The following is a 24492-nucleotide window of genomic DNA, read 5'->3' as shown; positions in this document are numbered from 1 at the left end:
TTCCTCTGGATTTTAAGAAGAAATTTTTAATAGATTTTTCTTGACCAGTTCTTTTTTTTATTATTATTATTATTTTTTTATCATTATTATTATTATTTACCACTCGATGTCGCTAAACAGGCCTATTATACATTGTCATCGATGTATCTCTCTGACAAGGTAAAAATACAACTTTTTTATCAATTTGATTTTTCGCTTGCTCGTATACTATTTTTAATCCGATCTAACTTGCTCTACGTCACCTATATGTATATATTTAGCCAACGTTAGGGAAATGCATCTCGATTCCGAATTTATTTTACGCCAATTTAAAATTCATTTGATACAATTAAATTAGTTTTAATAATTTAATGTCTATAAAATAGTTTCTCGATGATTAACATTAACACCTAACTAACTGCGTAGAATTATATTTTTGTCTCATTTTTTAATTATTATTTTAAATAAAAGAAGTAAGAAAAATACGTAAAAATAAATATTAATTTTAACTAATGATTAAACAATTAAATTAATCCTACCATATAATTAATGTTGGTACAAATGAAAGTAAAGATCATGATTCACAATTATGGCTATATTACGAGAAACAATTTCATTCGTGATTTTGTCGATCAGCTGATCGTAACAGTTGTAACAATATGGCGGCTATTATAATACTGCTGAAAAGTTTGGATTAAAACCATTTCTTGCTTTTAAAACGTAATAAAGATGTATTAAATTAAAGTGATTAAAATATTTATTTCTTCTAATTTATATTTGAATAACTTTAAAATCATTAAATTTCATTATGGCGAATATTAAGGTATGAAATTATTCAAAAATCGTATTAAATCTATAAATGTTTATGAATCTACATGTTACCAACTTTACTAATTTTGATTATGATTTCTTTATGATATAATCTAATAAATAATAGAAATAATTCATATTAAATGTCTCATATTTTTTTTTTGGATCATAGACAATTGACAGATAGTGCAACAGGTAAAGGTTCCCAAAAAAGTATAACAAATTTGAGGAAAAAATTTTTGTTATCTATAAAGAACATAAAAAAGGAAAACATGTCAATGCAAAATCATTCCAAACTGTTTGCTCAGTTGAAAGATTATTTAAACAAATCTGGTTATGAGAAAAATCTTCAAGTCATTTTGTCTAAATATTGGATTGAATTGATACAAAAGATAGTATATACGCAAGGAGATACTTTGAGAAAATTATCATTGATTAGTGGTCGGAAACAATCTGATAAAATATTAAAAGAAAAGGAAAATAAAACTGAAACATCAAAAAATGTTCTTACTGTAACAACGGAACAGGAAGAACGAATTAATGAAAAGACTATTGATAATACAAAGTTTGTGCAAAAACTGATAGAAAATCGAACATTTCAAAAAGTATAGATATTTTATTATTCACAAAAAATTACATACTAGATCAAAGATCTACGTAAAATTCTATTAATCCATTTCTTATTACAGGAAGATTTTAAGTTGAGCAATCCTGATGTTAAATTAAATTTTAAAGAGTTATCTTATTTACCACAGATACTTACTGCTTTAATTTTAAAATTAACAAATAAGGCAAAAGAGAGCAGTTTAACATCTATACCAAAATGGAAAATAAACATTAGTACTAATATTCCAAAGCATAGTATTATTTCTCGAACGCGTCATGTATTGAATAGTATTGCAACAGCTGAGTCAAGTGCCTCAAAGTGGAGAAGAATTGAAGATTTATTGGCACACATTGATCAGTATCCAGAAGCTCGACATTATGCAGTTAAAGAAGGAGCAATAAGTACTTTGTTAAGAATACGGCAAACAATTAAAGATGAAAAAATTAAAGGTTTCTGAAATAGCTTGACTTTAATTTTCGAGATATATAAAAAAATATCGATTATTATGCTATTGTTTTTTTTTTTTTATGCAGCATCTATCAGAGAATCATTAGCGGTAATGGGTTATAATGATCCTCCGACTGGACGTGGAATTAGAATTCTTTCTATAGATGGAGGAGGAATTCGAGGTGTTCTTGTTATAGAAATGTTAAAGAAATTGGAAGAATTAACTGGAAAGAAAACACATGAGATGTTTGATTATATATGCGGTGTCAGTACAGGAGCTATTATTGCCACTACCTTAGGTATTTAAATAATCCTTTTTTTTTTTCATCGCTTACATCTTGCATAGAGATTAATCTATTGTTCGAAATATAGCCGTACCAAAGGAATCAGATGAAGGTATACGCAAGTAGTTTTAAATTCGTCCTTTTTTTAGTAGTTTTAAAATTCATCCTTGTTTCATAATTTGTATCGATTTTTAAACAAGGTAATATAAAGTTGTTGTTGTTTTAGGAGGGCTTAAGAGAAAGTCATTAGATGAAGTTTCTGACTTGTATAAAGAAATAAGTACTAAAGTGTTTACACAAAGTGCTATAAAAGGTACTAGTAGCTTGGTGTGGAGTCACGCATATTATGATACAGCACTATGGGAGAAATTATTACGAGAAACAATAGGTGATAAACCTCTCATAAAAACAAATCGTGATCCAAATTCTCCGAAGGTATTTATTTAGAGCTTTGACATGATAAACATTTACAAATAGGATTTTTTATATAACAAAATTGTTTTAGTTCTCAGCTGTATCAGCGGTAGTTAATCATGAACGGGTGATGGCTTATGTATTTCGAAATTATACATTGCCATATAAAACTGAAAGTCAATATATGGGTTCGCATAAACATGCATTATGGGAAGCAGCAAGAGCCTCCGCAGCGGCTCCTAGCTATTTTGAAGAGTTTAAACATGGAGAATTCCTTCATCAGGATGGAGGTAATTTTCGCATGTAATATGTGTCCATTAAGTATAATATTAAGACATAAATAACCATTTTGATTATTTTTAGGTATACTAGTAAATAATCCGTGTGCAGTAGCAATACACGAAGCAAAACAATTATGGCCAAATAATCCAATTCAATGTGTCGTTTCATTTGGCACTGGAAGAACGCCAAATAGAATTTCTGATACTAATTCAGCATCGGTAGAAGTAGCTATTTCAAGTTGGAAAGAGAAATTCTATAAAATATTGGATAGTGCTACTGATACCGAAGGTAAATGATAAAACAAATTATTTAAAGATTGATCTTCGTTACTATGGATTATTTGAAATTATTTTTCAATTTTCTTTTAGCTGTACACACAATGTTGAATGATCTTCTACCTGACCACGTATACTTTAGATTCAATCCATATCTTACTGAGATGTTATCTATGGTAGAAATAAGACCTGAAAAAATAACTCTGCTAGAGCAAGATGCAAGAATGTATATACGTAGGAATGAACAGAAATTTGAGAAAGCTGCTATAGCATTATCTCAACCAAGATCAATACAACAGAAATTATTAGATTGGATCACTTTACAAAAAAGAATAACTGGTCTTTAAAGTACATTCATAATAATAATACTTAGCATTCCATGAATTAGATTTTAACACGTATTTGTTTTGAGTAATGCAAATGCTATTTCTAAATTTGACAGATATTCTATTTAAGGATTATGATTTTGTAATTATATACTGTAAATATTCTGCTTTTTCCATATGCTTAAAAGAATATTCTCTGTGCATCCATATAATGAAAATTTTCTCATTGCGAATAATTTTAATATTTTTTAGTTATCGTAACTATCCAACTGTGATACATATCTTTTGTGTAAAGATTTTTAGTAAAGATCCGAGAAGTATTATTAATATAAATATTTAATATTTATGTATATATAAAAATAAATATATATTAACAAATATTTAACGATTAAAAAAACTTTTCGATTTTTAACAGATAGAAATGAATATATTAAATTATATTTTGAATTGTATCAAATGAAAAAAATTGCGTGTAAATTTATTTATTTTACCTCTTCATAAACTTCGTTTAATAGCATTTCATTCGAAGAATTAAACACACGCATGTAAACACACACACGCACGCGCAATCATATATGCATGCACAATCATACATGCATGCACGCGCGTACGCACAATCATGCATGCATGCATGCACACACGCATGCATCGAACAATATATATTTGTTCGTACTTTCGTAATTCGTAAAAAAGGACAATATATTTTTGTCGTAACCAAATGAATTGCTGATACGATGAAGAACCAATCAGAGTTGGCTGTGGGGTATATTAATACTATTTCGAAATACTTGAAAGAGACTACTTTAGATTCAACAGTTATTGAGTATTCGTCGAGTAGGATGGACCGAAACATCTTTATAGAAAGTATCAGCATATTAATTTCATAATTAGTTCCTTACATAGGTCAGCAAATCTGTATTTCACAAATTTCCTTTTTTATTAAAATTTAAAATAAGACAAAGGGAGGAAAACGTATTATATAAAAAGAAAAAGCTTTTGTCCTTGATAAAGGACAATGGCGACGTTACAACAATTTTTTCGTAGTTCTTTTTTCTTTTTCCTTTCTTTTCCTATGTTCTTATCGTACAATTGTAATGTTCTTCATATTTTATCGATATATATATATAAGCATATATGTACCTGTATATGTCATAAATTTATTTATATTACAGATTCACTCGAATGTCCTTCGAGAAGAAGTCAGATTTTGTTAATAGAATACACAAGAAGTTTCTTAAAACATAATGCGCATGTGCACTAATCGTCATTCGTAATGACGGCGATGCCGACATCATTATTATGAAATTCGTTGCAACAATCGAAAACGAGCAAGTATATTCAACGTAATTTGTTATCAAAATAATACATTATCATTATTTCACGTACGTTTTTCTTTTTCCCCATAAAAACAATCCTTCTCCGATAAATCTTGGAGAGAAATATTTTGTTATCGATCATAACAAACAATAAATTATTTATTTAATGATTAACGATCGTAATACATGTAATACTTATCGTCATCTAGTGAATATTATTATATATCTTTGTTGTTTGTTTTATTTATAAACATTTAAAAATGGGACAGAAAACGATAAGCGAGAGGAAAATGATTCTACAAAGTAGCTTATCGATAATTCTGATTGTAATACAGTTATTTGTAATACAGTTATTGAATTATTGACGAAATGCAGAATCGTACAGTGAATAATTATTTCGTAGACTCGTGCGTTGACTAATTACACCTTATATTTACGAGTCCTTTAGATTTCAAAATGTCAATTGTAATCGTTTTTTTTCATCGTTAATTCAATCAAATTTGAACTAATATTTTTACCTTTCTTCATTCAAGAGTGTGTATATGTGAATGTTCAACGTGTTACTGGCAAAAGAAATGTATTGAACGTAACTAATGCTTCAAAGTGTTATGTACACCTAGAAAGTTTGAAAAAATGTAATTTTTATGATTAAAAAATTTTTTTTTATCTTTATGTAATTTATTTTATTAATAAAAAATCATTAGCACATTTAGTATTACATGTATCACCGATGATACTTATAATTTAATATTTATTACATGCGTTGAAAATATATATCGTATAATAATTATAATAATTGTAAAATATATTTATAATAATAATATACATCATTATTATTTCATATAATATATACTTTATAACAAGTTTAAGACTGAAAAACATATTACCGTCAAAAGAAAGATGCATTAAAAAAAATCCAGTATTGAATTAAGAAAATTCAGTTTGTCCAATTGTTATATATGTACATATTTAATATAATTTAATAATAATTAATAATTAATAATTATCAATTATTATAAATATTTTGAATTATTAATACAATAATTATTATTAATTATTAATTATTATTATTTATACATAATAATTATACAATAATTATTAATTATTTATATTTATTAATAGTTAATAATTATTAATTATTAATTATACAATAAGTAATAGCAATACGTTTGGTCAAAAAATCAAATAGCTTGAATGAAAATTTAAAGAAAAATGGTTCTATATGAAACGTATTAAATATGTTTAGTAGAGTTTACTTTAAGGATTATTGTTCAACAAACAAAATTAAAATAAACCGTTATCTTCTTGGCGTTATCGATGCCGAAATAAGCAGGGTCGTTCTCTACAGCGTTTGCGGTCTCGATAATATCTTCTCAGGGTATTATCAAAAATGAAAAAAAAAAAAAAAAAGAAAAAAAAAATAACGAAAAAGCCTTCAAAGTATATTGAACAAAAAATCAATCTTTCACGAAGTTGATTCTTAACATTTTCATTTAGTAATAACAAATGAGCGATTGAATTTATCATATGATTTTTGATTAAAAATTTATTAATTTTTTAATATTTACAACAACAGAAAAATATTAAAATAATTTCTATGCAACAAAAATTAGATAATGATATGAAATTTGATAGAAATCGATTCAGTAATTTCTAAAATATAATTTTGTATCGATTTAAAAAGCATAGTTTTGAGTAAAGCAGAGTTTAGAATTTAAGATACATACTTATATTTTAAACAACTGTAAATTTGTCGATTTTTGAAATATCTCGATGAACCTTTTCGTGAATATTTTTAGAGAGCAATATTATAGAATATTATAATAATAAATAAAATTATTTTTATATTCTTTTTTTCTATTTTTCTATTTAGAATAAAAGTATTTTTGAAAAATTGATTTTTTGTTGTAAATTTTTAGGTGTATATGTAAGCAGTTAATAAATATTGATGGTCTTTTGAAAATAAGTTCGAACGAGTATTGATATTATTTCACGATGGTTTTCAAGAAAATTAACGACGGCAGAGTTTGAATTTAACGAGTATGCAACGACTCTTTACGTGATGAGACCTGGATGATCGATATTACTTTACGTCTTTTTGTATGTAATTGTAATCTGTATTTGTCTTGTATGTAATTGTTATTGTAAACAATCCAAGTACTGTGTGATTTGAAACTAATTGTTTATGCTTATACAATCTTTGAATTTATTTGAATTTTTCAAACATTTCGTTTGCATCTCGTATTTTTGTTGTTCGATTGCATTTAATTTGCGATTAATAATTGTGTCCATAATTATAACAATGTATTTTTTATATCGAGATATCTAGATTATTGTGTCTGTGATGTAAATAAAATATATTTTTCTATTATTTAACAAAATATTTTTCAAAGTATGTATATTAGTCTAGTCATGCAGAAATATGTTTTCTGATATTTCTGACTATTTTCAAAATTGTTTAAACATTTTAAAAATGACACAACGAAAAATATTTCAGTTTTTTTTTCGAAAAAGACAATTATACAATAACAGTATTCATATTTTGTGATTGTAATCATGTTAAATTAATGAAGAAATTAATGTAGAATAATACTAAAGGTTTCTTCTTTTTCTTCAATAACGTCCAAATATGTTTTTCATTATGTTTTGAGAGTACCAAGATTTTCATGGAAAATTGACGGGATCTACAATTACTGTTTTCATTTTTTTCCTAAATTCTAGATTATTAAAGTATTACAATTATTAAATAAATAATTGGAATATGTAATAAAATAAATCATAAAGTCAATTTCTTCAAGTTTTTTTTTTTTACTTAATCCACTGTCACAATTAACGATACGATTAACGATGATCATGAAAAAAATAAAAAGAATGAAAAATATAACATTTCTTTCGTATTATTCTTATTGCGAAAATAATATCGTATAATTCGAATAAAAATTATTTGGGATCAAACATGTTGCGTTTGAGTCGGTGACGTGTTGAAAGAAAAAAAAGAAAAAAGAAAAGGAAAAAAGAATTATATTTAGCCCTTTGCAGACGTTTACGCCTTGTCAAAAGAAAAGCAAAATGTCCATAGCTATTATATACCTATTCGTAAATAATGAAATGTTTTCATCGACAAAATTACTTTTCCAAGTAATCATAGAAGGGTAGGACTCTAATGAGAGACACTTGTTGCACCCTCTCGTACCATGTTGCGGATGCGCAAAAGTGAAAGAAGATATCTCTATCTCGTGTTTATGATCAGTCTAGATTTTACTTTCGCGAAGGATAGAACTTGTTGTCTCCTGCTCTTGATAATTTTTCGATCACAACCCTCTACGCTTTTACAGGTCGAATAGATATGTAATACAGGTACTATATTTTCATAAAGTTTACATACTTGTTTGCGTTTTATTATTAAAGCTTTTGATAGAGAGATAGAGATAGAGATAGATAGATAGACAGACAGATAGATAGATAGATAGATAGATAGATAGATAGATAGATAGATAGATAGATAGACAGATAGAGAGAGAGAGAGAGAGAGAGAGAGAGAGAGAGAGAGAGAGAGAGAGAGAGAGAGAGAGAGAGAGAGAGAGAATACCGGCGAAGAACCGGATGAATGATTGATTGAATTTTATCATTGCTAAATCCACGAATTACTCTTTGATATCCTTTTGGTACGCTCGTTCAAAGAAAACTCAACGTTGAAAGAAAATGAACAAAGCTAAAGGGCAGAGGAGAGGGGTTAACGCACATCGGAGATTTCGATAACTATTATCAAACGCCTATACGATATAAACGATCGGCGATAAGGTAGCGCGATTCTGAGCGCGTGTTTGTCGTCATCATCAAGCTAAGTTCTCTCTCTCTCTCTCTCTATTTTTCTCTCTTTTTCTCTCTTCTCTTTTCTGACTGGATTCAAAGTGTCAGTAGGTGTTACGATCTCGAGAAGAATCGTGTTATATGAGGTATGTATGTCTGATCGAAATTGTAATGAAAGACATCTGTGATCATTTTATCTTGTAATCTGATAGACTAATAGCTCGAAAGCATGAATTGTTTTACCTAAATTGAATCGTTTTTTTTTATTGATTAATACACCCACACACATACCCAGACACACACATGTGTATGTATGTATGTACGAATATTTTTTTTTTTCGTTTTTATTTATACGTTTCAGAGATAGGAATAATAAGAGGATACGAGTGAAAAAAGCAAAGGAAAATCCAAACGTTATCATTTTCCATATCGTTTGGAAAGTACGATAATCGATATCGACATTACGAATCATCATCAAGTTCAAGTTAGAGCAGAGCACGATGACGTGAAGGCCGACGAGATTCGAAGAGATCGACGTAGGAGGAAGAAGAGAGAATAAACGAAGATAACGACAATGCGATTATGTGTAATTTATATAATTGCGCATCTTTTTGTTACGACAAATCGAACATCGTATTGTTAGTTTGTTCGTTGTTGAAGAAAACCGTATTGGATGTTATTCGAATGTATACAATTATGTATATGCAAAAGATTGTATTTGTATCGGTAAAGTTTTAAGAACGTGTCATTTTGTGAAAATATTGACTGTTCATCGAAATCGTTGCAATTTCGATTTAAGAACTTATAGATATATGATAGCCGAGTTTGTCGGTGCGATAGATGATCAAACATATCAGCCGATAATATAGAACGCAGCGCGCAGTTTTCTCTTCCCCGATGCGCGAGAATGATCGTTAAAGCATCTCGGTTTCGATCTCGGCTAATCGTAAGTCAGGATGCGCTCGCGATCGATTGTGCGTCCGTCGTTGGGGGTTGCATCTTTCGAGCTTCCTCTTCCTGAGATCGTCGTCGTACGTCTATAAAATAACTCTTGGTTTTACACGCCGGAAGAACAGAAATAGAATTGAGAAAACAGGCTAACGATCGAGATAATCCGACGTTGATAGCGTCCGAAGAAATGGGGTTATCGAAGCGTGAGGAAGGTGTTAACCAGTGAAAATGAGACTTGGACAGAGAAGAAGTCCGTTGTCCAATTTGAGAAAGGAACGATGAAGAAAATCGATCGATCGTCGGTTGGTCGCGCTTACGACAGTTCTTTCTGAAGTTTCGGACATATATTTCATTAGATTATTTTATTTCGTTCTTTCTTTCTTTCTTTCCTTGTTCTTTTTTTCCCCTTTTTTTTTTCTTTCTTCATTATCTTCCCTTGTGAATCGTGCTACGTTAATCGGAGCATAGGATAAAGGAGATCAGCTCGCATCGATGGGGATCTCGCGTCGTTGGATCTTCATTCTGACGACGATCTTTTCTTTGATGCGTCATGCCGCACAAGGGAAGGTAACCTGTCGCGAGATACAATTCCCACGCGATTGCGAAGTGCTCTGTAGCACAAATCAAACTGGGGTCATTTCGTGTGAACTACGAGTAGCCGTTATATTGCCTGCTGATCCAAACTTCGAGATATCTTTGCCTAAAGTTTTACCTGTTCTCGGTAAGATCAAGATATTCTCTTATATTCTCTTGTCGTGCAATTAAAAATCATTTGACAACTACTTTCGTGAATTTCTTTGCTTATTTTCTTTTTTCTTTTTCTTTCTTTATTTATTGCTCTTTTTTCTTAAGATTTGGCAGTTTACGATGCCAGAGCTCGCAATCTGCTGCCGTATTGGCTGAATCTCAAGTTTTTACCTCAGGACGACCACTGCGACGCGATGTACGCACAAGTTTGTTCGATCGATAGTTACTTGAATTGCGTGCATCTCTTTCTTGGACCGGCTTGTGATTATTGCGTCGGTGAGTGATTTTCATGGGATTAACTTACGTTTCTGCGCTTACATTTATCGTCGTCTTCAAAGTTCCTTTTTTATATTTTCTTTCTTTTTCCTTCCAACTTTTATACATTTACGAACGCCTATACAGCCATCTTTAAATTTTCCTTTGGTTTTTATGATAGACAAACTTTTGATTTATTTTCAGCCGTCGTCGGAAGAGCGGTCAAGTTTTTAGGCGCCCCGTTGATTACCACAGGAGGATTTACTTTCGATTTTACACAGCAAAAGAAGGAATGCAAGGACGAGTACTTTATGACTACACGTGTTGGGAATTTGGCTTTCAGGGATATAGCGCAGTTCTTAATAGCTATCATAAATTAGTAAGTACAACCAAAATTAGATCGTTTTACAATATTTTATGATAAATAGTGGATCTTTATTTGAGAAACGTTTGATTTCATTCAGTTACGAATGGCGGAAGGTCCATTTGTTTTATGCGACGAATGGACAAATTCAAGTTGGCGGGAGACATAGTTGTCAATTAATGATGAAATCTATGGTCGAATATCTTAAAAAGGAGCCTAACTTTACATTTGGTACTTATGACATTGAAACTGCCACGTCGGTGGATTATTCGGAAGCTCTGAAAACGCACGTTGGCACTTCTTACGGTGGTAAGCGAGTAAACTTTTCTTCTTTATACTTCCTCTTCGACATTTTTTACATTGTCAACTAGGATTAAAGTATTCGTCGATTTACGTCTGGTCCCATTCTCTTCGGTTAGAAGTTTTTCTCGAATTGCTGCATAGATGGCAAACTCCTTTCACGATCGCTATGTCTACTTTCTTTTGTTGAAGGATATTAGTCTTTCTTTCTTTTTTTTTTAGAATTTTTATAATAGCTCCATCTCTCTCTCTTTTTCTATAAAAAGCTACTTATCATCAGAAGTTGGCAATTTTTCTTCGACGTTCATGAAGATGGTTTACGATCGATAAGAACTTGAGGACTTCAAGGACGAATAATAAAAAGGGGACTCTGACAAAGATTAAATATTCTTCTTGAGGAGGAATATTTCTGTTATCGTGAATACGAATGGCGATTTGTAATATGGTGGATGGCACAAATCAGATTCGTATGATGAACGTTCCACGCATTACAAGTTTTCTTTCTTTGTAGGATTTATTTAGGCCAAGAAGATAGTACCGGACTGTTAATATTTATTCATATTTATCTATTGCTATTCGTTTAGACGATAAATCATTCTCCGAGGTAATTAAGATCCACTTGTGGAAAAATTAATTACGTCCCAGAAGGGGTCCGTTTATTGTCAGACGTAGATCATTCCTCTTAATATACATTAATCATCTTGAGTGGATTAAAGAGTGGAAAAATTACTTTTTTTCATGTAATACTTGATAAGGTAAAAGGCGCTATCTATACAAACAGATATGGCGAACATTTGTTTTTCCGTCTGTTCCAAGAAAGCCAAGAGATTTGCGAGCTTGGTAATCGTTAAAGTTTTCCCAAAGGTTTGTAACAACCATGTATGGGAGATTAAAATAACACAAGCATTTAGCGAATAGTAGCAATACGTTTGTGCTCTTATCGAATTTTCTATTTTAGTCAGACCAAGTTGACGTTATCGTTTCGTTTACTTTATCGCGCATCGTTATCGCTTACTGGTCGAACATCTCTATTATTGATATCCGTTGATATCAAATCATCTTGATACGGTGTACGTTAATACGTCAAAAAGTCTATATTTAAATGTTTCCTTAATGAAATTGAAAAATTTGCTGCATGATATTGTTAATGCCTTGCGTTTATTCGACGTTACCCGAGAAGACAATTTTTTTCTTTCGACTTTTGTTTTCGTTATCTTATCGATCGGAATTCTTTTTGCCGATAGTCGATAATGCATAATTATTATTGTAAAATGACGAAAACAACGACGATCGGTAAATCTGAGATTAAATTTATCGACCGCCGAAAATACGTGAGATTTCGATAATGAAACATGTTGAAGATACACGAGGTCGATAAAGGAATAAATTTTTCACTTGATATCTATTTTTCACTTGTAACCATCGATAAACTCAACTGTTTTAAATCAAATCGATTAAAAGTTAAATAGCAACGTATATAATAATGTCGAAGAAATTAATTGATATTGATTCATTTATCTAATGACATTTAAAAAATCTAAGAATATTACGATTATAGTGGTACAGGATGTTGAAAAAATAAAATTTGTAAAAAGCATTCAAAATCGATGTTTCTCGATTCTGAATGTAAAATAAATGGTCCGCGTTAAACTACGCTCGTTAAACAAACAAAAGTTTACAAGGATTGCTCGAAGCTTTGCCTGAAACGTTAACAACTTTGCTCATAGGTCCTCAAAGCTGGTATCGCATCCGTCACTTTGAAACTTAATTAAATCAAATTGCAGCAAGTAAAACTTTAATAGAATCCCTTTATACATTGGCTTTAACGTTAGGACAGATCATCTTGAATTATGGCGTAGAAAATAATTAAAAAAAAAAGTTTTATTTCCTTTTTAATAATCGTCGATTCGCGACGGATCAATTACGATAGGACGCCCTGTATACAGATGGTAAATACATATAGTAAATACAAATGCACATGAGAGTTTATCACTAGCGAGTACCATTTTGCATTCAATTTTCTACTGTCCCTTGCAGACATTTACTTCCCCTCATCGTTCGCGTTATGGATTCGATAACGCTTAAAGGATAGTATAAAGGAATAGCTAGATAGAGAAGTACGTGTAGATAGATACGAGTGCAAATAGATAAAAGTATAAATTTGATTTATTTATCTATGTTTAAGTATGCATATCTAACGATAAATACGATATGGAAAACTAGAAATATACGTTAGGTTGTATACAGGTTGTGAAAATATAGGAGCATATGGATATACTCATGGCATGATAGATGAGGTCATTATAAATATATTAAAGATAGGAACCGTCGTCTCGCAATTTTAGTAACAGTTAAGCAAAATAATCCACTGATTATATTCTATTTATGTCGCAACTTCGACCGATGTTGCGTGTTATGATTTATGAAATTTTCACTGCATCTCCATTGTTAATAAAATTCTGTTACCGCGAACTTGCATATTCGTTTCTGTAATTATTATTTCAAATGAAATTCGAAGAAGAAGATAATTCGATAACTTCTGAAAATTAAGAATTTAAATGGTTAAGCGGGATCACATGGTTATTATCTTACAATTAGATTGTTTCCTTACGACTGGTTACTTTCTCCTTTCGTAGAGCTCGAATACGACTGTTTTGCTTTTTTCCTTTACTTTCTTTCTTTTCGTTTTTCTTTTTTCTTTTTACACCCTGTATAACGATACAAGTTAGTAGCAGTAAAGGTATCAAATATTCGCTTAAACTAGATATAAGCCGTTGTGAAATAAAGACAAGTTAAATCTAATAAATAGAGATAAAGAGACGACGGTCAACGTTTGATGAGTGTAACTGTGAGATCTTTGTCGGTTCGCGATCGAAAGAAGAGGAGAAAAAAGGGCGCGTCGAAGGTACGGTGAGATTTTACTGGTGGGGTTTCATTATTTCAATGGAAGGGTGGACGAGATCGGACGCATGCGTTCTTCCATTTTACTCGTCAATGACAATCCGCGCCAACCTTACACACGAGTAGAGCACTGTATGTGAGCGCGCGTGTATGCGTGTATAAGTGAATCATGGTTCTATATACGCATTTCTGTCTAGTAGGATGTGTGTAGTAAAAGAACGTAGAAGAAAACGCTAGAGAGCTACAGATTAAACTAGTGTTGGTTCTGGCGTTGGCGTTGACGTTGATGTTGTTTTCGTTGGTGTTAGCGTTGATGTTGATGTTGGTGATAGAGATGGTAGTTGTGGTGGTAATAGTGGTAGTAGTGGTGGTGGTGGTGGTGGTGGTGGTGGTGGTGGCGGCGATGGTGGTGGTGGTGGTTGTTGGAGGTGGAGCGATCTCGTCGACTTCGAGGGGCGATTCAGATCCCCGTGGTATCTTTCGCCCTCGTCGGCTCTCAGTCAGCAATGCGCGCGCGCTCCGAGCGCATCTTGATCCAAGAGTAATAGTTTTGATCGATTTAACGATGTTTACGAATGGGTAGACTTTTATTAGTATAATTTTACGAAACTTTTTTGGAAGAATCGAATTCGACGATAACCATCGTCGATGAGACGATATTGATACGATCGATAGATAAACAAAATTTATTCGCATTATATGCATCGTAGATATGTAAATAGAAGTTTCTTTAATACTTAATATCACACATCCACGCTCACCCACCCACATATCGACCCACACACACACACACACACACACACACACACACACACACACACACACACACACACACACACACACACACACACACACACACACACACACACACACACACACACACACACATAATAGGCGTAAATAAATTAATTAGTCGAATAATTACTTTCATTAAAACGCCGGTGTTATTTTTCTCTTGAATGTGCTTTCGTAATTTATAATCGACTTTTATTATCTTCGTACAAATAAATAGAACATGGACAGGATGGTTGTTGGAGAATTGTGGGAGAATCGTGTCTTTGAAGGGTACATAGTACCAAATACATTGAAAAAGAGTCATTAGTCGTGTTTGTGTCTGTGCCCTGTGTTTATGGTTCCTTACGTGCGTCCTACTCCTCGTCAGCTGCCAAGCACGTGACGACGTGCACGAGTCTAACTCTATCTCGTAAAAGCATCGTGGGTGGTACCCAATAATAACGTAGGATTAATGAGGAACCGAACGAGAACTATTATATTATCCAAAATCTGTGATCGATCGAGACGATTTTTATATCGTGTTATATTGTGAATGATGCCACGAATATTCAGTTATTGCAAAAGGGAGGGAAGAAGGGGATGTGATTTTACGACAGAAGGAGAACGTACGCGGACATTTGGTCAAACACGGTGGGGTTGCTGTAAGAAAATAAGATAAATTCTGAAAGGAAAGTTAACATCGTCTCAAGACAAATCGTTATTGATAGTCACGATGGCAGTGAATTCGTGGATACGAAAATCCATTAACTCCCACGATCCTATTATTGGCTTCGTTTTCGTTTACATGACATTGACGTTGACTATATTATGCGCGTTCGCTACGAATGAAACTACTACATTGAGAGCGCAAACGACGAAGGAATGTTTCGGTATACGTAAACAATCGAAGGGTGAAGTGAAACTCGCCGTAATAGCTCCTGGCGATCCGCATCACGAACAGAGCTTGCCTAGGGTATTGCCAGCTGTACTTTTGGCCGTTAAAGCTGTTAGTTCGCCGAAAGGACCCCTACCAGGATGGAACATAAAAGTCGATCATCGGGATTCTCGTTGTTCGAGCACTTACGGACCATTGGCAGCCTTCGAGTTTTACATCAATCAGACGGCAGGTCGCTTAGAGATCGTCTACTCGTTTCTTTCTCCCCACTAACACCTTCACCTCACTACACCCCACCTTCTCCTGCCCCACCCCTTTTTATCTTTTATCTCCTCATACACTTTTGCCTTTTTCGCCTTTATGGCCTTTATTTTCTCCGAGCGAGGTGACTCGCTGTAATAAATTGTCATCAGACTGTAAAGGAAGAAGTTGCTTTCGCAGCATAAAAGTCTCTCTCTCTCTCTCTCTCTCTCTCTCTGTTTTTCTCTCTCTCTCTCTGTCTTTCTTTCTTTCCTTCTTCTCTCTCTCTCTCTCTCTCTCTCTCTCTCTCTCTCTCTATCTGTCACATTATTCTAATGTCATTGTCTCGTCTCCTGTACTCGTCTATACTATGCACGAATTGCGGATGCATAAGTCCGTCGCGACGAATTTCTTTACGCCCGAAAAGAACATGAAATGCATGGAATAATTTCATAAGAAATTTCATCCTTGTAACCGTCTATCGTACGCGGGGCGATGTAATATGGCAATCTAGAGAAAATGTTAGCTTTCGTGCTTTCGACGGACGGATGAAAAAGAAGTTTAATGAAAATCCGTGGCAGTCGGTACCTTCGATATTTTCCTTTGAAAGTCGTGCAATTTCGCTTGGTTATATCAGGACAAACGGATATATACGGGTATGTGCATGTTACCTACCTATGTATTCGTATGTATTCATGTACGTTGTCCCGTTTTTAAAAGGGTGTATACAGCGATGAAAATAACGTTTATTGCCAGCGATCTCGTTTGATCGTCTCGTTGATTCGGTGCACTAACCCCAACAAGAGAGATCGTTAGAGATATAACATACGGATTCGCGTTGTCCTTGCGGGAGAGTTCTTTAGGGCCCTCTGATGTCAATTAATTTGTGTCGACATCGATGCATCGGTCTGTTCCTAAGAAATGCGCTATTAGAGAAGAGGAAACGTAAGGGAAAGGGGGAAAAGAACACGAACAAGAACAAGAAAAAAGACAGAGAAAAAAGAAAAAGAAAAAAAGAAGAGGAACACGAAGAAGAAGAAGAAGAAAAAAAAAAAGAAAAGCAACAACGTGACACAAAGGCAAACGAAGTAGAGTCCGTTGCGTTTTAATTGCTCCTCGTTCTGCGACTTTAAAGCTGTGCCACGGACAGTAGAAACGCGGCCCTATTTTTATGAAGGGCTGACGTCATCGGTCATCATCGGTGGTTCTCGCAGCTGCAGAGATCTTTCCTGTGTGCGTAAACTCGTGTAGCAACAATAAGAAAGAGGAATCGGTCAACTAGTACAGACCGGAGCCCTGCAAGACGTTGCGGTCAATCAACCAAAGCCGGGAGTTTACTCTTATGTTAGTCTGCAATAGCAGCAGCTTGGCTATTCGTTTGCGGTTGGTTATCTACTTCGCGAGACGACCACTTTCTTTCTTATTATCGGCACTCAAATTCCTTCTCTTAATTACGCTTAATTATTTCGATCCCTCGAAATGCCCTCGGTATATGCCATCCAGAGGTCCCTGTACTTCTACTCCTCGTCCTCATCCTCTTTTACCTCCTCCTCTTACTCCTTCTCTTCCTTCTCCTTTTACTCCTCGCCCTCATCCCTCTATCTCACTTCCCCTTCCCTCCTCTCTCAACCCAGTCAATTGAACTCTCGCCCTTCTATATTCGTATTCTCGTTTGCTGGTACCTCGTCTATCTCGTTGTCTTAAATTTTGACAAAAATTCTTTCTTATTGGTCGATTTATTTTTTCGATTTCTCGATTCCCCTTTACGATCGTGTATTCATCTTTAAAAAAACACTGTGACACGTACTTACTTCCACTTTGAAAGTAATGGAAGATAGAGGATAAGCTGCTGTTCACATATTTACACACACATACACACATATTATATACATATATGTATATACACGCGCGTACACATACACACATATCATATCTACACACACAGTATGTTTCGTTTATCTCGAAAAATTGGAATATCTCGCGAGGGATTGAACCTAGAAAAATTTTTTTTTTTACAGATTTGTTTGATACGAAAGAACATATTATATGATACCAATGCTTTTCTTTTGTTCTTTTTGCAGATCAACTGACGTTGGGCAAATTTTAAAGGCAAATTCATTCTTTTATACGAGTGCCATATATATTTTCTTTTTTATTTATGTTTCTATTTTCTATTTTATTAGATGCATAGTACGATATTATTGTTCAATGTTATAAATTATATTATAAATTTTTACGTAACAAAGGAGTATAATCTTGTATCGTTGATAATTGGTTGTTAGGTCGTATGTTGTCATTTCGTAATTCTTATGAAATAAATTTCGTTTGTTTATTAAATTGATAATTTGAGAATTATAAAAAAGGCACAAAAAAATAAATTAAACATTTTTCTTTGAATTTAATCGGTATAGTGAACAATAAAAAATCAATCTCCTTTTAACTATGAATAATAATTAATAGATGTATAATTAGAATATCTTTGTCGCACTTTACGTTATGCTCAGTTTATACACAAGATACGAATCGAATTCATTTTTCACCGTGATTTAAATTTTGCGAATGAAACATTTTCATTCTATGCATGGTTGTTATTGATTTTTTCTTTTGTTCTTTGTTTTTTAATTGATGTTTCCTTTATATTTTTTTAATCGCTATCAACGACCTTCATTTTTTCAAATTGATAAACCGTATCAATATACTCTTAAGAGAAAACATTTGGTCTCTGTTTATAGCATGCAGTCTAACAACCGAGAACCAATGTAATAGTGAAACAGTGTTATATACTCCTTAGGAACTCACAAATTTATGATAGAATTTATAACATTTTATAACAATAAATAATATCATATAATGGCAGGTCGTTGAATTCTTCTCAACAAATGTTGTCGAATGAAGAAAAGAAATGTATACATATATATAGTTCTATTTAAAAAAATGAATTTGGCTTTGAAATTTCTACTATCATGACTTGCGAAAATAGACGCCACATAGATTTGCTTTTCGTATCAAACAAATCTGTAAAAAAAATTCTTTTTCTAGATTCAATCTCTCTAGAAAATATTTCGATTTTTCAAGATAAATGGGACACCCTGTATACATAGAAATACACACACATACACACACAAACATATGCATACATACACAATTCACATGCACATATTCGATATATATGTATATATATTCTATTCTAGAATTTGTAGATAGCGAATCAGAAGGGTGCACGGATTGAATAACGATTGCGTTCGATTTGCCGGTATAAATTGACGAAACGGCGTCTAAAGAGAAAAAACGGAGAGAAAGTAGCGAACTGCAAACGAACAGACTAATCAACGTGGGCGTATTGACGAATCGAGATTACAAAATTTTAAATGTACGGTCTCACCATTTCTCCTGGAGAAAAAATAATAACAACAACAACAACAACAATAATAATAATAATTCCGAATTACCTAAAGCGTAATATCATACCTGTTTATAGGATAATACATTTCCTTTTTTTTCTTTTCCTCGTGCGTTTTTTTTTTATGATGAATATAAAGCGGAACAATCATCGACGAGATAATAAATTCGATATTTATTTTCCCATTGAATAAAAATAAAAAGAGAATGAATTCGGCCGATCGGTATACATTTTCTTCAAATAACACGTGTAATTTCTGTGGGAGGAAAAAGACGATATAAACGTGAAACAAGTTATAATGAGATTGTTCCGTAGGGAGGTGGGAGGGGGGAAAGGTATACGTGAGAAAAATGTATTATCCTTATCCTTGCCAAAGGTTGCTTTTCGCAAAGGAACGCGGTTAGTGTACATGCCATACACGTATGAGAAGCTTTAGACCCGCGATATCTCATGGCATATTCTTTCTACGACATAGCGCGATGGTTTATTGCCGTTGCCGAAAAAAAAAGGAAAAATCCTAATAGAGTGATAGAAAGGGAAAGAGCGAGAGGGAAAAAGGAAAGAAGGGAGAAAAAAAGGGGATGAGAAAGAGCGAAGAGTGGGTGATTGGTAAAGAAAAACGTACGTATTGCGTACGATTTGAAGCAAATAAATACAATAATTATGGATCGGTCGTGGGTTATTATTAAAGATATACAGAGTTTAAAAGAGGGTTTGATTAAGGCAAAAAGTTATTATTCGTGAGAGAAAGTGAGAAAAGTTTTTCTCGGTATAGCTCGTGTTTATAAATCTTCATTAGTTGATAAAACGAAAGATTAGTGGTAGAAAGTTAGCAAGTTGCTACGTTTTTTTTTTATAACCAATATGAATAGGGTAGTTCGTAGAAAGGAGTTATATTATTTACTACTACCCATCTGATTCTTGTATAGCCTCCTGACCAAATAGCCTCCTAACGCGGGTTAATCGAGCGCAAACCACTTTCTGCCGAAATACGTAGCCGCAATGATGTCATTGAAGCCAATACGACGTTCGTTGTGGATCGTATAGAACAATCGATGAAGGATAGAATCGAGCCTAATTGGTTACATCTCTTGTGTTACATCTGTTGCATAGGGCACATCAAAGATACCGATTGCATTTCTATAATATCGTAATATTACTATATATAATAATTTCTATAGTAACGTTTGCGTAATATTTTTAACGATTTGGCAATTAAAACGCGACAACTCGTTTATTATAATCTTGATTAGAGAAAATAATTAAAAGATTCATTTAATTATGAATTGTGATTTAATATTTTTATTACGTGATTTTGCTATCCTTGCATGAGTGTAGTATTCTTTTTATATAAATATTTACACATCACACACATATATATATATGTGGATAGATAGATACTAACCTGTTTACTAATTTGTAATCTGATTACTAACCTGTTTATCGTGTCATTCATTTCTAGTCTATTTTCACTCTCGAGCCGGAGATCGAAAATTCGATTTTCTTCTTTTTCTTTCCTTCTTCTTTTTCGAGAAAGAGTGAGACGGAGTGAGTGAGCGAGAGAGGGAGAGAGAGAGAGAGAGAGAAAGGGAGAGAGAACTTTCTATTTCGAGCAGATAAGCAACGATTCATGGAATCGTCGTAGAATTCTTGATGAGTGAATTTTCTAACAAAAGCAGATGCCTTTTTGGGTCCCGTTTGCGACTACGTTATTGCACCGGTGGCGAGATATGCTGGTGTATGGGGGATACCTGTATTGACGGCAGGTGCTCAGGCGGAGGCCTTTCGTCATAAGGACGAGCACTATCCGACATTAACAAGAATGATGGGAAGCCATCGTTTAGTCGGCGAAGCTTTAAGACACATACTTCAAAGATTCGGTTGGAAAATTGCCGGTCTATTATATCATAATCACGCGATGGCGAGCAGCCGCGGTAACTCAGAGTGCCATTTCACTTTGGGAGCCGTATTTACAGCGTTGAATCAAACACCAGCTCACAGAAGCTTCAATCAGGAAACTACTAATGCCGAAGACTACAGGAATCTTCTTCTATTCGTGTCAAAATCTGCGAGGAGTAAGTTGTTGCTTGTACTAAGTGCATTTTTTTCGTTTCTTCCTTTTTCTTTTCGTTTCTCTTTGTTTTTCTTTTTTTTTTATTTCTTTGATAATTTTCGCCGCTCTCTGTATTTTTTTTCCTTTTTCTCTTTCCCAACGCTATCTCACATCTCCGTTTTGATGCGTCCACGATGCATACTTTTTTCTCCCTCCCTCCTTATTCTTAGTCCTATCCCTTCTCTTTGTCACTATTATCAACATCATCGTCATCAACATCATATTCAAAGCTTTCGTAAAATGAATGGAATTTACGCGAGGCGTAAGCACGTTTCTCTATTATTAAATAACCAGCTTGCTGCTTTACGTTGCAAGTTACTGTCGATAGTAACGATATCTTGACTACAAAAGAAAACTAGAATTCAGGCCATCTATGCAGTCTTAAGACCTTTAGAGAGAAGGACCTTAGGGTTTTCTATCGGATCAAGTACAAACGTGAACATACAGAAGGAAATACTATTTTTATATTCTTTTCCTTGTCCTTTCGTCTTTCTTTCTTTCTTTCTTTCTTCTTCTTCTTTTTCTTCTTTCAGTTTTTTCTTCGTCAGCATCTAGACGTTACTTTGAAAAGTCGGTTTCCAAACGGGACCGATATGACTTCAACAATCATAAAATTGTTTTATGACGACTCATACGAGTAAATGTTTATAATACGAATGGTTAGGTATAGGTACATGCATATGTATGATTCGTCTGATCGTTACGTCAGAATTCGTTTCGATGCACGAGATTTGATAGCGAGAGATTGATTTTTTCTTGACTTTAGAAATGTTAATAATGTCGAAACTTTTTACAAGATCTCTGATAAATATTCTTAATTCGTTTAAATCAAATCGTTCTATTATTTCTAATGACGTTAATCGCTCGTTAATCCAACTTATGTTTCAGTTGTAGTCATGTGCGCAAATTCTACCACCATACGAGAAATATTGCTTGCAGCCGAGGAACTCGGAATGGTTGATTCCGGAGAATATGTATTTTTCTCTATAGAACTTTCATCTAGGTGAGTCGAGTAAACTTTATCAAGATAATAACAGAACGTTTTTCGTTGGTATTCCATATAATATAAATGCAATGGAGTATCTACGTTATTAAGTCGTTTTCCGCATGTTTTACTTCCTTCAACGAGGACAAAGTAATAACGAGAAGAAGCCATTTTCCATGCTTTTTAATTATGAGAGACCAGTATATATCCCGCGTTACGTGGTATTTTATACCTCTTGGCATATTTCCCATTTTACGAGGCTTTAAAAAAATGTTAGAGATTCAGAGACCGTTGGTAATGGCCGTTTCGAATCAGACAAAACTTGTTATTACATGATTTCTTTCGATCGTATATCTTCTTACGATCGATTCTCGATACTTCATAGATTACTTTTAAGATAACTTAGACTATTTTAAGATGAAAAAAGTTTCGTCAATTCTTACTTCATTTAATAATTCTTTCTCCGTAATTCGCAAGTTCTCTTTAGATATATAGAAAATAAAATTACGTTCATTGATTTTATCAAATGAATCATAATAGTAATGACTAGTGAGGGAAAAAGGAAAAGATTTTCGAATTGACATCCTCTGCTTCGATAGAATTGAATTCGTTGAACTAGAAATCCCAGGCCGCAACTTCTCGTCTGGATTATTGGTAAACCGCGGTCTAGAAATGTATTGATCGTAGATAGGAAGCAATCGTTGCACCATCGATACGTCCAAACCGTGTTGTCTTAAGGACAGGAAGAGGATTAAAGGCCACGTATACGATTTCGATCTATCTAATAGGAGTTGAAATTTCCGAGTTGAAATGTCGAAAATTCAAACTCAAATTCAAATTCATTTTAATAGCTAATCATTCAATATCGATATTAATTGATCACGTTCGTTTAAGTCAAGGTGATTAATCTTGTCAAAAAGAAAAAAAGAAAAAGAAAAAGAAAAAAGAATATAAATTCCGAACAGAGAAGATCGATAAATTTATCTATATTGTTTTTTACAATTTTTTTTTTCTCTTTTATAAAACCTTTTTTTCTCAAAAGTCCGGATCAATAGATAGAGGATGATTTTCTTTTCAAAAAAAAGAAAAAACATATATAGTTTTCAACAACAGAATATCAGAATGTACATGAATATCTCGAAAGTATTCGAATTGTATAGAATTTTCGTCGATGTAGATTGTGTATTGGAACGGGAGAAAAAAAATTTCTCAAAAAGAAGAAAACAAAAAGGAAAACGATTTTTTGCTTTTCATTCTTGTAAATAAACTCAATTGAAATTCTTACTTTATTTTATTATTCTTGTGATTGAAATCTAGATTTAGTTTCGTAAAATATAATCTTTCCGATATTTGAATATTTTTGATTAGATTATTAAAAAAAAGAAAAAAAAAGAAAAAATCGATTTCCAATAAAAAGCAATTGGTACTTTTACATTTTCTTTTCTTTTTTCTTTAATCAAAAGTCAGCCATTAATTAATCGGAAAAATTGTTATGAACTTGAAAACGGTGTGGATATTGGATTTTTTTAAATTGGGATTAACCTCTCCTCCTCTCCTTTTCTTGGCTTTTCTATGACTTTTGAGATATCCTGTATATTTAAATCATAGTTTGTAAAACATATTATCATTGACGTAACTTTTATTATGTTACGACATGTAATATAATCGATTGAATCGAATTGAATTTAATAAGACATTGAAATTTCAAAGTAAATTATTTGTTAATCAATCGTCGAGTACAAAGTATTGTCATTTAATGGTAGTCGAACGTAATCTTTAAGAAAATTGATTTTAAATATGAAAGGTTAAGTAGCAATCAAGTGGTTTGGTAGTAAAATTTGAAGAAAAAGAAAAAAGAAAAGAAAAGAAAAGAAAAGTATATAAAAGAAAAAAAAGAGAATTCAAGGAGTCGAGTCAGTTGCTTTGACCTTCGAACGATTCAATTCTCGATGAAAGGTTAAAGGCAAAGAAACAGAGAGAGAGAGAGAGAGAGAGAGAGAGAGAGAGAGAGAGAGAG

General features: G+C 32.8%; 3 protein-coding genes across 3 annotated transcripts in view; all 3 read left to right on the top strand.

The window, feature by feature from the left end:
• The first annotated feature begins 78 nt into the window (after window positions 1–78).
• The window catches only part of LOC122635602 (atrial natriuretic peptide receptor 1-like), a 51001-nt gene continuing 26587 nt past the window's right edge, over window positions 79–24492 (top strand). Inside the window, exons 1-6 of the mRNA XM_043825985.1 lie at window positions 79–159; window positions 8912–10222; window positions 10354–10524; window positions 10708–10882; window positions 10968–11176; window positions 22379–22493. Of these exons, the coding sequence (XP_043681920.1) occupies window positions 9994–10222; window positions 10354–10524; window positions 10708–10882; window positions 10968–11176; window positions 22379–22493 (899 nt within the window). The 5' untranslated portion in view covers window positions 79–159; window positions 8912–9993. The remainder of the gene's footprint in view (window positions 160–8911; window positions 10223–10353; window positions 10525–10707; window positions 10883–10967; window positions 11177–22378; window positions 22494–24492) is intronic.
• LOC122635444 (calcium-independent phospholipase A2-gamma-like) lies at window positions 479–3802 on the top strand. The gene is made up of 9 exons (XM_043825674.1): window positions 479–802; window positions 962–1394; window positions 1479–1845; window positions 1930–2142; window positions 2216–2239; window positions 2354–2562; window positions 2633–2831; window positions 2905–3111; window positions 3192–3802. The coding sequence occupies exons 2-9, from the start codon at window positions 1062–1064 to the stop codon at window positions 3443–3445; spliced, it is 1806 nt and encodes a 601-aa protein (XP_043681609.1). The 5' UTR covers window positions 479–802; window positions 962–1061; the 3' UTR covers window positions 3446–3802.
• Window positions 14947–16209, top strand: LOC122635451. Its single transcript, XM_043825686.1, has one exon. It carries the CDS (start codon window positions 15576–15578, stop codon window positions 16008–16010), a length of 435 nt encoding a protein of 144 aa, XP_043681621.1. The 5' UTR covers window positions 14947–15575; the 3' UTR covers window positions 16011–16209.

The sequence above is a fragment of the Vespula pensylvanica genome, chromosome 18 (assembly GCF_014466175.1).
Source record: "Vespula pensylvanica isolate Volc-1 chromosome 18, ASM1446617v1, whole genome shotgun sequence".
Taxonomy (NCBI): Eukaryota; Metazoa; Arthropoda; class Insecta; order Hymenoptera; family Vespidae; genus Vespula; species Vespula pensylvanica.
Note: the sequence above shows the minus strand (reverse complement) of the source record. Positions and strands in the feature narration are given on the sequence as shown.